Source organism: Diabrotica virgifera, chromosome 8, assembly GCF_917563875.1.
Source record: "Diabrotica virgifera virgifera chromosome 8, PGI_DIABVI_V3a".
Lineage (NCBI taxonomy): Eukaryota > Metazoa > Arthropoda > Insecta > Coleoptera > Chrysomelidae > Diabrotica > Diabrotica virgifera.
The window spans coordinates 145,280,592-145,293,785 of NC_065450.1; the positions used below are offsets into that span (position 1 = coordinate 145,280,592).

Below are 13,194 nucleotides of genomic sequence, written 5' to 3' on the forward strand. Positions count from 1 at the left end.
TAAGCGAAACCTTCATCCTGGAGCCCAGGCGACGCTATCCTTCGTCAGACAATCCTTTTGGCCATTAAACGGTAGAAATGTGGTCAGAAATGTTCTTCGTAAATGTATTCCATGTTTTAGAAGCAATGCTCAACCCATGGACAATTTAATGGGGGATTTACCACCCTCTCGAGTCAATATCTCTCATCCCTTTGCGCGCTCTGGCGTCGACTACGCTGGACCATTCAAACTTAAGGAATCGAAATTTCGAAATCGTCGGTTTACTAAGGCATATATTTGCGTATTCGTTTGTTTAACTACTAAAGCGATTCACATTGAATTAGCTAGTGAATTAACTTCGGAATGCTTCTTGAGCATCTTAAGACGTTTTGTTGCGAGACGAGGTCTATGCACCGATTTGTATTCAGATAATGGTACAAATTTCACTGGAGCTAACAACGAGCTGCAAGGTATATATAATGTATTAAAAACAAATGCCATCCGAGATTTTTCTCAAGAAAATAAAATAACATGGCATTTCATTCCTGCCAGATCTCCACACTTTGGGGGGCTATGGGAGAGTGCCATAAAATCAATAAAAACTCACTTGTACCGTATTATAAACAATGCCAATCCTTTATCCTATGAGGAATTGTATACTCTTTTAGTACAGATTGAAGGTGTATTAAATTCTCGACCCCTGTTTCCTATGAGCAACGATCCCAATGATATGGAAGTGCTGACTCCAGGCCATTTTCTCATTGGTCATCCGCTTAACATGGTTCCTGCTATAGACTATGAGGATTTTCCGATCAACCGGCTCACCCGATTTGAGCTCTTGCAGCGTATGATGCAGCACTTTTGGTCGAGGTGGAAAAATGAATACTTGCATACTCTGCAGCAACGAGAAAAGTGGAGATATAGCAAAGACACGGCCAAATTACAAGGACAGATGGTGCTCCTGAAGGATGATGGTCTTCCTCCGTATCAATGGTCCCGTGGACGTATAAGTGCTCTTCATCCTGGCAAAGACGGACTTGTGCGCGTCGTGAGCGTCGCTACCCCAAATGGAACTATCAAACGTAGCATTACTAAACTGTGCCCGTTACCCCATGAACAATAAACATTCGGTTTTTATTTTTTTTACTTTAACCGAAACAACTACTTTTAAATTTTCTTTCATTTATGTAGTATTTAGGTATGTATGTATAAGTATTGTATAATAAGTCATTGTAATTCTGCAAGCCACAGCCTAAGCGAGCCGATTTTTAAGTAATTAGTCACTACCTTTCTTTATTGAAGTGTATCCCTATATAACTTCAAGGGCGGCGGTATGTTCGATCCTAATTTGTATAAAATATTTTAAATTGTCAATATAAATTAAAGTAAAACAAGTACGTATACTATTTCACGGGGGACGAGTAGTTTTTGGAATCGGTAACCCAGAGCAACAGTCAGAAAATTAAAAATATCATATCTATCAAATAATTTCAACGAGAAAAAATATATTTTTGTGGAATCTACGTTCGCTTAGTGCTGTGGAATGCGCTGAAATAAAGAACCTATCAAACCATCTTTAAACCTTGTGAATTTCCTACAGCAGAAACCATTGTGCAAAAAAGATAGGACATCACGAAAAGTGCTGAATACCCTCGTTGGCTTTTTACAGTCCTCCAACGAAGAAAAAGGGTTCAGAGCAAACAACATCCTACTGCATTCTACCGAGGAATTTGCGACACAATTGGTTTCATTTAGCATAATTAGAGCCGCTTCTTTGATTTTTCTCTTTTTACTATCTGCTTCTTTTAGGACTATACTTAAATCTCTCCACTGAACTCTATGTTTATTATCCCATGCGTGTTGACATATTTGAGATCTATCAAATTCTCTATTTTTTATATAAGACTGATGTTCATTTACTCTAACGTCTAATGGTCTTGACGTTTCACCTATATAAAATTGTTCGCATTCACAAGGTATTTTATAAATACAATTCTTTGTTCTTTCTTGTTCACTGTTAGGTTTAGTTTTAGATAGAATAGATCTCAATGTGTTTGTTGTTTTGAATGTTGTTGATATGTTGAATTTATTTCCTATTGTTTTAAGTTTCTCGGATAGTCCTTTTACATATGGTATTGATATTTTCCTCGTATTATTTCTTGTGAATGTTGTAGGATCCCTATAAATTTAAAATAATTGTATTTTAAAGTCGTCTACTTTAAAATGTATAATACGTGTCTGAATTGCCGATATAAATGAGTCAGATTAAATAAATTATTAGAAGAATTTTTTAATAAGCAACAACATTTTTGTTTTTTTAGTATTATTTTGTATTTGGACAACGACACCCGACTTGGGCGTCGAAACGTTAATAAAATCATTTTTAGGTAAAATTGTGGCTTATTTCCCATTTGAATATACTTGACCCTAAATAAGGGTTACTAAAAAATAGCATACTCTGGCATGCCAAAAAATAGCATGCCTGGAGCCACCAAAATGTTTTAGGTAAAAAACCCTTTAAATGTTGAAACTAGTTGTGTTATACTACATATTAATAAAAATACTTAATGATGTTGCAAATATTCCTGGATATTACCCAGGGCAACACAGGACTCTTCCCACGTGGTTGGAATTTGAGGGTTAAAACCTCACATATTGGAGTTCAATGGCCAACTCAACTTAATTGGAGTTCAATAGTTTTCCATTGAACTTCAATATGTGAGGTTTTAATCCTCAAATTCGAACCGAGTGGGAAGAGTCCTGTGTTGCCTTGGGAATATCCAGGTATATTTGCAACATCATTGAGTATTCTTATTAATATGTAGTATAACGTATAACACAACAACTGTAAACATTTAAAGGGTTTTCACCCAAAACATTTTGGTGGCTCAGGCATGCTATTTTTTGGCTTTTAGTAACACTGATGATGTATTTTTCAATCCGAAAACGTTCTGTGCTTTAATGTAACCCTTATTTAGGGGATTTTAAATATACCTTTTACAAAGGATCTCGTATTTTTTTAAATGTTATTACTTTATTATAATTTATCTAAATACTCAATTAAAATGAAAAATTTTGTAATTGTATGCGAATTATATTCCTTACCTGCGTCTATTACTTTCAAAAGTAATATCCCAACCCCAAAGGACAAAGTTGTTTTCGAACATTTGCATTACACTTTCAAAACCTAACAGTTGTGTGCAAAAAACATTTGTAAGAACACTAGCGTCGTGGTGTAAGTATATAGCCAAAATTTTTCGCTGCAAATAAACAAAAAAAGATAAATTCGACATTAATCACACAAAAATCACGATTAAACAGAAAGGTATATAAAAAACATGAATCAAACATACATATAAGGTTAACTATACAGTAACCGCCACGCTACTATACACATAGGTACATTGAGCTAATACAGTCCTGGACCCTTCACTTGTTACATTGTTTACTTTTATGTCTAGTGACGTCTAGAAAACGTATATACGTCTAGAAAATGTATAGAAACCGAATATAAACATAGAAAGTTGACAGTTTATAGAACAGTAGTTGTATTTGAAGTTTATAGTTGTCATTGTGTTAAAGTTGTAAAAGTTATAAGTATTGTAGTATTGTTGGTGTTTGAATAACGTTATTTTAAAGCAGAGTATTATATATTTATTTTACTATTAATTAATGCAGTTTTTGTAGGGAAAAACAATTATTTTGAATAGTTCCATGCGGGTCACATGACATGACAGATACTCTGGGCTAATTAGCAAAATACAAGGAAAAGTTATTTACCAGCAATTTTATTGCTGGAATCGAATCTTATGACTGTATAATATATTAATAATATAGGTATGCAAAGTCCGCAGATAGTGTGCTACTTTTTTTATAAACAAAATGGCGCCCGAAAATCGTGTTTTTCAATTTTTGCCAAAGATATTAACTTTACACCAAAAATACCCAAATAAAAATTCACCGCAATTAAATTCTGCATATAGACGTGTTTTTCCCGATTTACTTCGACGAAAATTTTCCCCGGAAAATCCGGGTTTTTCCAACAAAATCTTTAATTTTCAACTAAAATTTTAGATAAGTAATTGTTAATCAATAATTAAATAACTTGATAATATAAAAGCTCTTTCCGTATAGATTATAATTCCAGAATCGATGGAAATTGAATGAACAGTTTAGCAACAATTGAATTGTTAATTAAAAATTTACGGCCGCTATAATAACCACAATAATTATGATACATAAGAATAATTATGATTTTTGTAAAAAACGACATTGTACCTATGTAATGTACTTTACAGAATTGAAATTGGACTATTTCAGTGGCCTCAGGAATATTTTAAAATTATAAACAATTTTTTGGCTATAAACAAATAGAATATCTCTGGAAATATTAAATTAAATTAAATTATGAAAACGGTATTGGAAAAAAGCGACAGGACGCTTCTTTTAAAAGAAAAAATATTTAATTGTGATGAGTGGTTCCTGAGATACAACCGGTCAAAGTTGACCTGCATTTACGGCAAAGATATAAACAATAGGATCATAATTTTTGAACCATCACCTTTTTATTTTTGTCCTTTTTCTCCACACCAATTTTAATATCTTTAAAATAGTCATAACATATATTATTATAATAAAAACTATCGATATTACGAGTGAAAATTGCCAAAAATAGCAAAATTCCAATCAAAAATTAGGTTGGAGAAAATGTAGTCTCAAAGTTCAAAATCGGTATACGTTAAAAAAATGCATTTTCTCGGCTTCCCTTGGAGCAATTTTGAGGGGTGTAAAATCAAAGGCGGCAATCTCCACTTTTTCATGTTTTGAGTTAGGGACGCCATTTGTTGCGTTTTTTTATTATGTGTTAGATGAAACTATTTGTAAAAACCAAAAGCGGTCTTAACTGTATACAAATCGCAGTGAAAAATTCATGTTCAAAGTTCATAATTGGTATACGTTAAAAAAATGCATTTTCTCGACTTCCCATGGAGCAATTTTCTTCATTCTTTTTTTGTTCCCAAGTAACTCGACTAGAGCCATCTAACTAACGCATTATTAAATGTCAAAGTTGCTTTTGTTTTGCTATAATAGATTAATTTATATATAAGAAAAGAAAACTACATATTTTTTCGAGTTATATACTTTTTTAGATAAACTTACTACAAATGTACCTTTTAACGTTAAAAACACAAATATTCTCATTTGAAAGCAGCTGTATAATTATTTAAACAATCTTTATTTAAACAAATTTAAAAATTGTTTATAATAAATTAATTTATTATAACAAAGCAAAAGCAAATCTGACATTTAATATTGCGTTAGTTAGATGGCTCTACTTGAGTTACTTGGAAAAAAAAAAATGAAGAAAATTGCTCCATGAGAAGCCGAGAAAATGCATTTTTTTAACGTATACCGATTTTGAACTTCGAGATTACATTTTCTCCAACCTAATTTTTGATTGGAATTTTGCTATTTTTGGCAATTTTCACTCGTAATATCGATAGTTTTTATTATAATAATATATGTTATGACTATTTTAAAAATATGAAAATTGGTGAGGAGAAAGAGGACAAAAATAAAAAGGTGATGGTTCAAAAATTATGATCCTATTGTTTATATTTTTGCCGTAAATGCCGGTCAACTTTGACCGGTTGTATCTCAGGAACCACTCCTCACAACTAAAAGTTTTTTCTTTTATAAGAAGCGTCCTGCCGCTTTTTTTCCAATACAGTTTTCATGATTTAATTTAATTTAATATTTCCCTAGATATTCTATTTGTTTATAAGCCAAAACATTGTTTATAATTTTAAAATATTCCTGAGGCCGCTTAAACATTTCAATTTCAATTACGTAAAGTACATTACATAGGTACAGTGTCTTTTTATACAAAAATCATAATTATTCTTATGTATCATAATTATTGTGGTTATTATAGCAACCGTAAATTTTTAATTAACAATTCAATTGTTGCTAAACTGTTCATTCAATTTCCATCGATTCTGGAATTATAATCTATACGAAAAGAGCTTTTATATTACCAATTTATTTAATTATTGATAAACAATTACTTATCTAAAATTTTAGTTGAAAATTAAAGATTTTGTTGGAAAAACCCGGATTTTTCGGGGAAAATTTTCGTCAAAGTAAATCGGGAAACACACGTCTCTATGCAGAATTTAATTGCGGTGAATTTTTATTTGGGTATTTTTGGTGTAAAGTTAATATCTTTGGAGTTATAGAGCAAAAATTGAAAAAAACACGATTTTCGGGCGCCATTTTGTTTATAAAAAAGTAGCACTCTATCTGCGCACTTTACATACCTATATTATTAAAATATACAGTCATAAGATTTGATTCCAGCAATAAAATTGCTGGTAACTAACTTTTCCCAAAAATGCGTGCAAAAGGCGAGCAAAATTGTATACTAGCGTACGCTTACTTCTTTATAATCAGAATTAATATTAATCCTTTAATAATTAATTATATTTTTTTAGTTATGTTATTAATAGAAATTACAAATACCATATATATTTTTAAAAGTTGTGCCAGTCTGACAATGTAGCTTTAAACGCACACTTGTTTTCTAACATGCTGTAAGCTGTCATCTGTAGGATCTATTGTACACTATATTTGTAGTCACATAATGCAACGTGATAGGATATTTGGGTTATTAACGTATAAGCGGTGTGCACCCGACCTTACAGCGCTTTAATGATTCTTGACAATGTAATAATTGTGGGACCTAAGGATTGCAGCTTCCCACATTGTGAAAACGTCGGAGCGTTTTGGATCGCACTGGGTTTGTATGTATTGGCACACGATGCGGGGACCAGTACATACAGACGCGACATCCTAAAATACGAAAGTAACGAATATGGGTCTCCAAATAATTGGAGTCCATACTTCGTACGTGTACTGATCGTACATAGCAGCTAACAGTCATCCGAAATATGGGAATAAGTTCGAGATACGGTTTTGAACGCAAGCTGCCACACGGTGAGTGGTGTGTTTTGCAGAATGCGCCCAAAACGTACCCACAACAGTGAGAGGCTCAAGTACACGAGACGAATTTACAAGCTACTCGCCAGTTTTTTTCACAAGCAGATCATAAACTATTTCAGTGTACTCGATGCACACGCTCCGTTAGATGCTTGTAAAAATCCTCTGGAAAAGTTGAACTGCCAGCGACTTAGACGCTAATCGCAGACTTTTGAGCGCGCTAAAGTGATTAAAAACGAATTAATTAGACGACAAATCGCGAAACTAAAAGTGCACAAGAGAAACGTGGAAGTGAAACCGTAGACAGAACGATGTACTGATGATCGTTCATCAAATACTTTACTGAAAGAGCCAAAAAATGAAGATCCTGCGGCTTATAGAAACATTTTGAGAATTACAATGAACAATTTTAAATGGGAAATAAGCCACAATTTTACCAAAAAAAAAAAGAATTTATTTACGTTTCGACGCCCAAGTCGGGTGTCGTTGTCAAAATACAAAATACTACTAAAATAAACAAAAATGTTGTTGCTAAGTAAAAAAATTCTTCTAATAATTTATTTAATCTGACTCATTTATATCGGCAATTCAGGCATGTATTATACATTTTAAAGTAGAAGACTTTAAAATTATATTGCCAATATTGATGAGTTGCGTTCCTGGGACGACTTTACTAAAAGATAGTTAATTCGATTACATGAAATCAACCCCAACTCAAGAATATCCGCCACAAAAAATCATAGCATGTGATCTGTCTTTAAAAAGACAACCAAATGCAACGATGGCAGTAAAATTCTCGTGCTAGAGATTCCATAGTAAATCACGAGGGAAAACCAGGAAAAAACCTCGTGATACTATCCCGACATCGTAAGTATTTAGGCTTACATTTAGTTTACTCCCAAAACTAATACCAAATTCTGACTTTAATGGATGATGCTATTTTAAATTACAAATAATAATATTACATATATATTATACACATAATACTAAAATGTAAAATATGTACTAACTGGATATGTTACTGACTTACTAATCGTGGTATTTTCTTTCTATTGACGAGGTAACCACATCCTACTGTATTCTACCGAGGAATTTGCGACACACTTGGTTTCATTTAGCATAATTAGAGCCGCTTCTTTGATTTTTCTCTTTTTACTATCTGTTTCTTTCAGGACTATACTTGAATCTCTCCACTGAACTCTATGTTCATTATCCCATGCGTGTTGACATATTTGAGATCTATCAAATTCTCTATTTTTAATATAAGACTGATGTTCACTTATTCTAACGTTTAATGGTCTTGATGTTTCACCTAAATAAAATTGTTCGCATTCACAAGGTATTTTATAAATACAATTCTTTGTTCTTTCTTGTTCATTGTTAGGTTTAGTTTTAGATAGAATAGATCTCAATGTGTTTGTTGTTTTGAATGTTGAATTTATTTCCTATTGTTTTAAGTTTCTCGGATAGTCCTTTTATATATGGTATTGATATTTTCCTCGTATTATTTCTTGTAGATGTTATAGGATCCATATATAATAACATATATAAAAGGACTATACGAGAAACTTAAAACAATAGAAAAAAATCAACATTTCAACAACATTCAAAACAACAAACACATTGAGATCTATTCTATCTAAAACTAAACCTAACAATGAAGAAGAAAGAACAAAGAATTGTATTTATAAAATACCTTGTGAATGCGAACAATTTTATTTGGGTGAAACATCAAGACCATTAGACGTTAGAATAAGTGAACATCAGTCTTATATTAAAAATAGAGAATTTGATAGATCTCGAATATGTCAACACGCATGGGATAATGAACATGTCATAGAGTTCAGTGGAGAGATTCAAGTATAGTCCTGAAAGAAACAGATAATAAAAAGAGAAAAATCAAAGAAGGGCTCTAATTATGCTAAATGAAAACAATTGTGTCGCAAATTCCTCGGTAGAATGCAGTAGGATGTGGTTACCCATACTAAAAGAGGAAGTCAACAGAAAGAAAATACCACGATTAGTAAGTCATTAACATATCGAGTTAATAGATATTTTATATTTTAGTATTATTTATGTAATATATATGTATTATTAATATTATTTATAATTTAAAATACCATATATATATACATTAAAGTCAGAATTTGGTATTAGTTTTGAGAGTAAACTAAATGTAAGCCTAAATACTTACGATGTCGGGATAGTATCACGAGGTTTTTTCCTGGTTTTCCCTCGTGATTTACTATGGAATCTCTAGCACGAGAATTTTACTGCCATCGTTGCATTTGGTTGTCTTTTTAAAGACAGATCACATGCTATGATTTTTTGTGGCGGATATTCTTGAGTTGGGGTTAATTTCATGTAATCGAATTAACTATCTTTTAGTAAAGTCGTCCCAGGAACGCAACTCATCAATATTGGCAATATCATTTTAAAGTCTTCTACTTTAAAATGTATTATAATACATGCCTGAATTGCCGATATAAATGAGCCAGATTAAATAAATTATTAGAAGAATTTTTTACTAAGCAACAACATTTTTGTTTATTTAATATTATTTTGTATTTTGACAACGACACCCGACTTGGACGTCGAAACGTTAATAAATTCATTTTTTTGGTAAAATTGTGGCTTATTTCCCATTTAAAATAGTTCATTATAAAAATGCCACAAGGAAATATCTTCAGAACATTGAGAATTACAGTTAAAAAGTTTGATGACCTGCGGGAATGGTAGACAAAATGTCAAAACAGAATACACCATGATGATGGCAATCCCAGTAGCTACAAAATTAGAAATAACATTACACTATTTAGAGACTGGTGATTCTTCATATAAATTTCCGGAGTACCTATTTCGAGTTCCAGAAACAATAATATCGAGGTTCTTACCCCTCATAATTTCGGCGATTTGTGTGTTTTTTAACCATTCCATTAGGTAAGTGTAAATAATTTATTATAGTTTATTTCAAAGAAATTTATTTATTATATTATAGTTTATTTCAAAGAAAATTATTTCATGGGAACTTTTTACATAAACTGTGAAAACATAATATTAGTCATCGCTGTTTGTACGATGTCCTCTTCGTCGTTTGAAGAACCAGTCGCAGAAGCGATTGATTAAGGAGTCTGTTGGACTTGATGCAGCGTTCAATAAGTTCAACTTGGCACGAGTTATACAATTTTGAATATCCTGCTGTAGCAAGATGGCTGCTCTTTTTGGTAGCTGATGGAGTTCACTTGCTACATAGTTGCCAAACAGATCATATGGCTTATCCACATCAGCATTTTTTGCAATATCGTCTAACTTCTCGATTGTTTGGGATATCTCCCCATTGTAGAATTTACCAATTTCTACTGCGGATTTGAGAATGCTAGGCATAGTAGACCCAATAATGCCATGACTTTGGTTTAGGTCCTAAAAAAAGAACAAAAATTAATAATAATGTATATTTTATGTCTTATTCATTAAAACCAACTTTTTACGACTCATAATGGAAGGGAAAGTGGAAGGAAGAAGAGGTCCAGGAAGAAAAAATGCTCCTGGCTGAAGAATGTAAGAAACTGCACATGCCTGGGCACACTTTCGATACTAAGAACCGCTCAAGATAGAGAGCAATTTGCAATAGTTATAGCCAACCTTCAGTAATGGAGAAGGCACCTTAAGAAGAAGATTCATTAAAACATACTTATATACTTAAATCAATACTTTATTTTCAGGTACCAAAAACTGTTGAGTATTGAAAAGAAATTGAAGTTATTCCTCTAGTGCTGGAATTTCCCTAGATCTTGTGGAGCGATTGATGGTAAACACGTTGTCATCAAGAGACCTCCCTGTTCCCGATACTATTGATGAAGTTGTTTGGCCTGCTTGAAGTTTGCAAAACTGGCTGTGGAAGACCTCCCCAAGCTACTATATGTCACAACAAGCTGTGGGCAGAGAAGATGTTAACACAGGAAATATAACACCCCATGAATCGAGATAACATACCAACACCTTACATCCAATGGCCAGACTAGACAGCAACAATGCAAGCTAAAGGGATCAAACCAGCGTACATGATTTACAAGGAAGAAAATACTCTACCGTGATAATGGCAGAAACTTTGACTTAAAAAGCATAAGCAATGTTTCTAAAAGCGTACTAGGCATGTGTAATGTATTCAATTAACAATTTATTACATTCACTTACCAGATTTTATGTATTGCTTCTTGTTGTCACAACCACACGCAAATAAGTAACATTCTTAAACTAATTAAGTATTTTCTATGGGAAATAAGCCACAATTTTACTAAAAAATGAATTTATTAACGTTTCGAAGCCCAAATCGGGTTTCGTTGTCAAAATACAGAATACTATTGATTAATATATAATAGTATTTTGTATTTTGACAACGAAACCCGATTTGGGCTTCGAAACGTTAATAAATTCATTTTTTAGTAAAATTATGGCTTATTTCCCATAGAAAAAACTTAATTATAAAAATGCCACAAGGAAATAGCTTCAGAACAACATTCTTAAACCAGGACAACTTTGGCGCATAAACTTCACTAGTTCCACAACCATTTCTTTACAATTTTTTGTAATTCTGTTCTGTAGACTTCTTTGATGGGCTTGATTATAGAACAACTGATTTTCTTTCAGTTGAAATATAAGTTGTTTAAAATTCGAAAGCTCTCAAAGATTGATTATTGTAGCTTTTATCTTTAAGCTTCCACAATGTAGAAAATTATTCACGTAAAAACAATGAAATATTACTCGTGTTCCACTTCATTTTCACAGCAAAATCTAAGTAGGGTACTGCAGAGAAACCACAAATAGTTCAGCAAATTTTCACAATAACCACTTTTATATAATATATAAAGTAGTATATAGAAGTATATTTTACACTTATAAAAGTAATGTAATGTATGCGTATTTGCTTTATTCGTATGTTATGTCACACACATAACTACTTTGAATTTTGTTTTAAGTCCTTATAACCTAAAAATTTGATCATTAGCGACGATCGGTGACCATAGATAAATTAGGCCAGGTCTCAAAAATAGCGTAACGCGGAGCAGTTCGGGTCGGTTGTCTATCTATCTCTCTCTACCGGTGCTTAGATTTCTCTCTCTAGCATATGATGGCCGCCGCCTCTGTGTGTTGTTTCATTACTGCTACCTCTCGGTAGATACGCTCACACTCGCACGGCAGAAAAATCTAGATAGACCCACCGTACTTGATATTGGCGTTACACCCCGACGCATTGAGTGGCCTATAACTAGTCTGGTCTATTGTTAAGATGTCTCTGTCGGTGACTCACGCAAAAATCACAGACGCGACTAAGGCCCGGTACTTTATGTCTCCGTTAACAGCCGGTTAGTTAACCGGGTTTACTCGGGACCTCTTTATGGTCTCTTGCGTTGTAATAAATGCAATTACAAGTATTATTATAATTATAAATAACTATAATAATAATTATAATTGCATTTATTACAACGCAAGAGACCCTAAAGATGTCCCGATTAAACCCCCGTTAACTAACCGGCTGTTAACGGAGGCAATGCCGCATAAAGTTCCGGGCCTAAAGTTAGGCCTGATGGAATACAATGTTGCCTAATTTACTGTTCCGTTGCGTCACAAATCGTCTGTCATTCTGTCAATAACAAACATTCAAATGTAATTATTACTTGTTTGTTTTTGTTTTCAATATTGTTAAAGTTCTATTTTTTAGTCATGAAGTTAAGTATCGTGGAATATTTGAAGTTCTTGGGTGGTACTGAAAATTCAAGAAGTACCTAGTCCGATCAAAGAACAATCTGACCCCAAACAAAAATAAAGGAAGGATGAACATTTGGGAATAGGTAGTTGAAATTGTCAAAAAAAAACTATCAAAATACGAAAACTTGAGTATTTGGGACATGTGATGAGAGGGCAAAAATACTCATTATTACAACTTATTATGCAAGGCAAAATCCGAGGAAAGAAAATGTGGGAAGACGAAGAACATCCTGGCTTAAGAACTTACGGGAATGGTTCGAATGCAGTAGTGCAGAGCTATTTAGAGGGGCAGTCAACAAGGCGGTCCGCATTGCCATGATGATTTCCAACCTTCGATAGAAGATGGAACTTATAGAAGAAGGGTTGAAATTGTCTATTATATAAGAAAAAGTTTACAATCCTACATCGGGAATACCCCTTCTCGGGGGTGAAAAATATACATTCAAAATA

General features: G+C 32.9%; 1 protein-coding gene across 1 annotated transcript in view; it reads right to left on the reverse strand.

The window, feature by feature from the left end:
• LOC126889466 (FAS-associated factor 1) overlaps positions 1 to 13,194 on the reverse strand; it is a 185,847-nt gene that overhangs the window by 57,362 nt on the left and 115,291 nt on the right. The window contains exon 8 of the mRNA XM_050657784.1: positions 3,085 to 3,239. Within this exon, the coding sequence (XP_050513741.1) occupies positions 3,085 to 3,239 (155 nt within the window). The remainder of the gene's footprint in view (positions 1 to 3,084; positions 3,240 to 13,194) is intronic.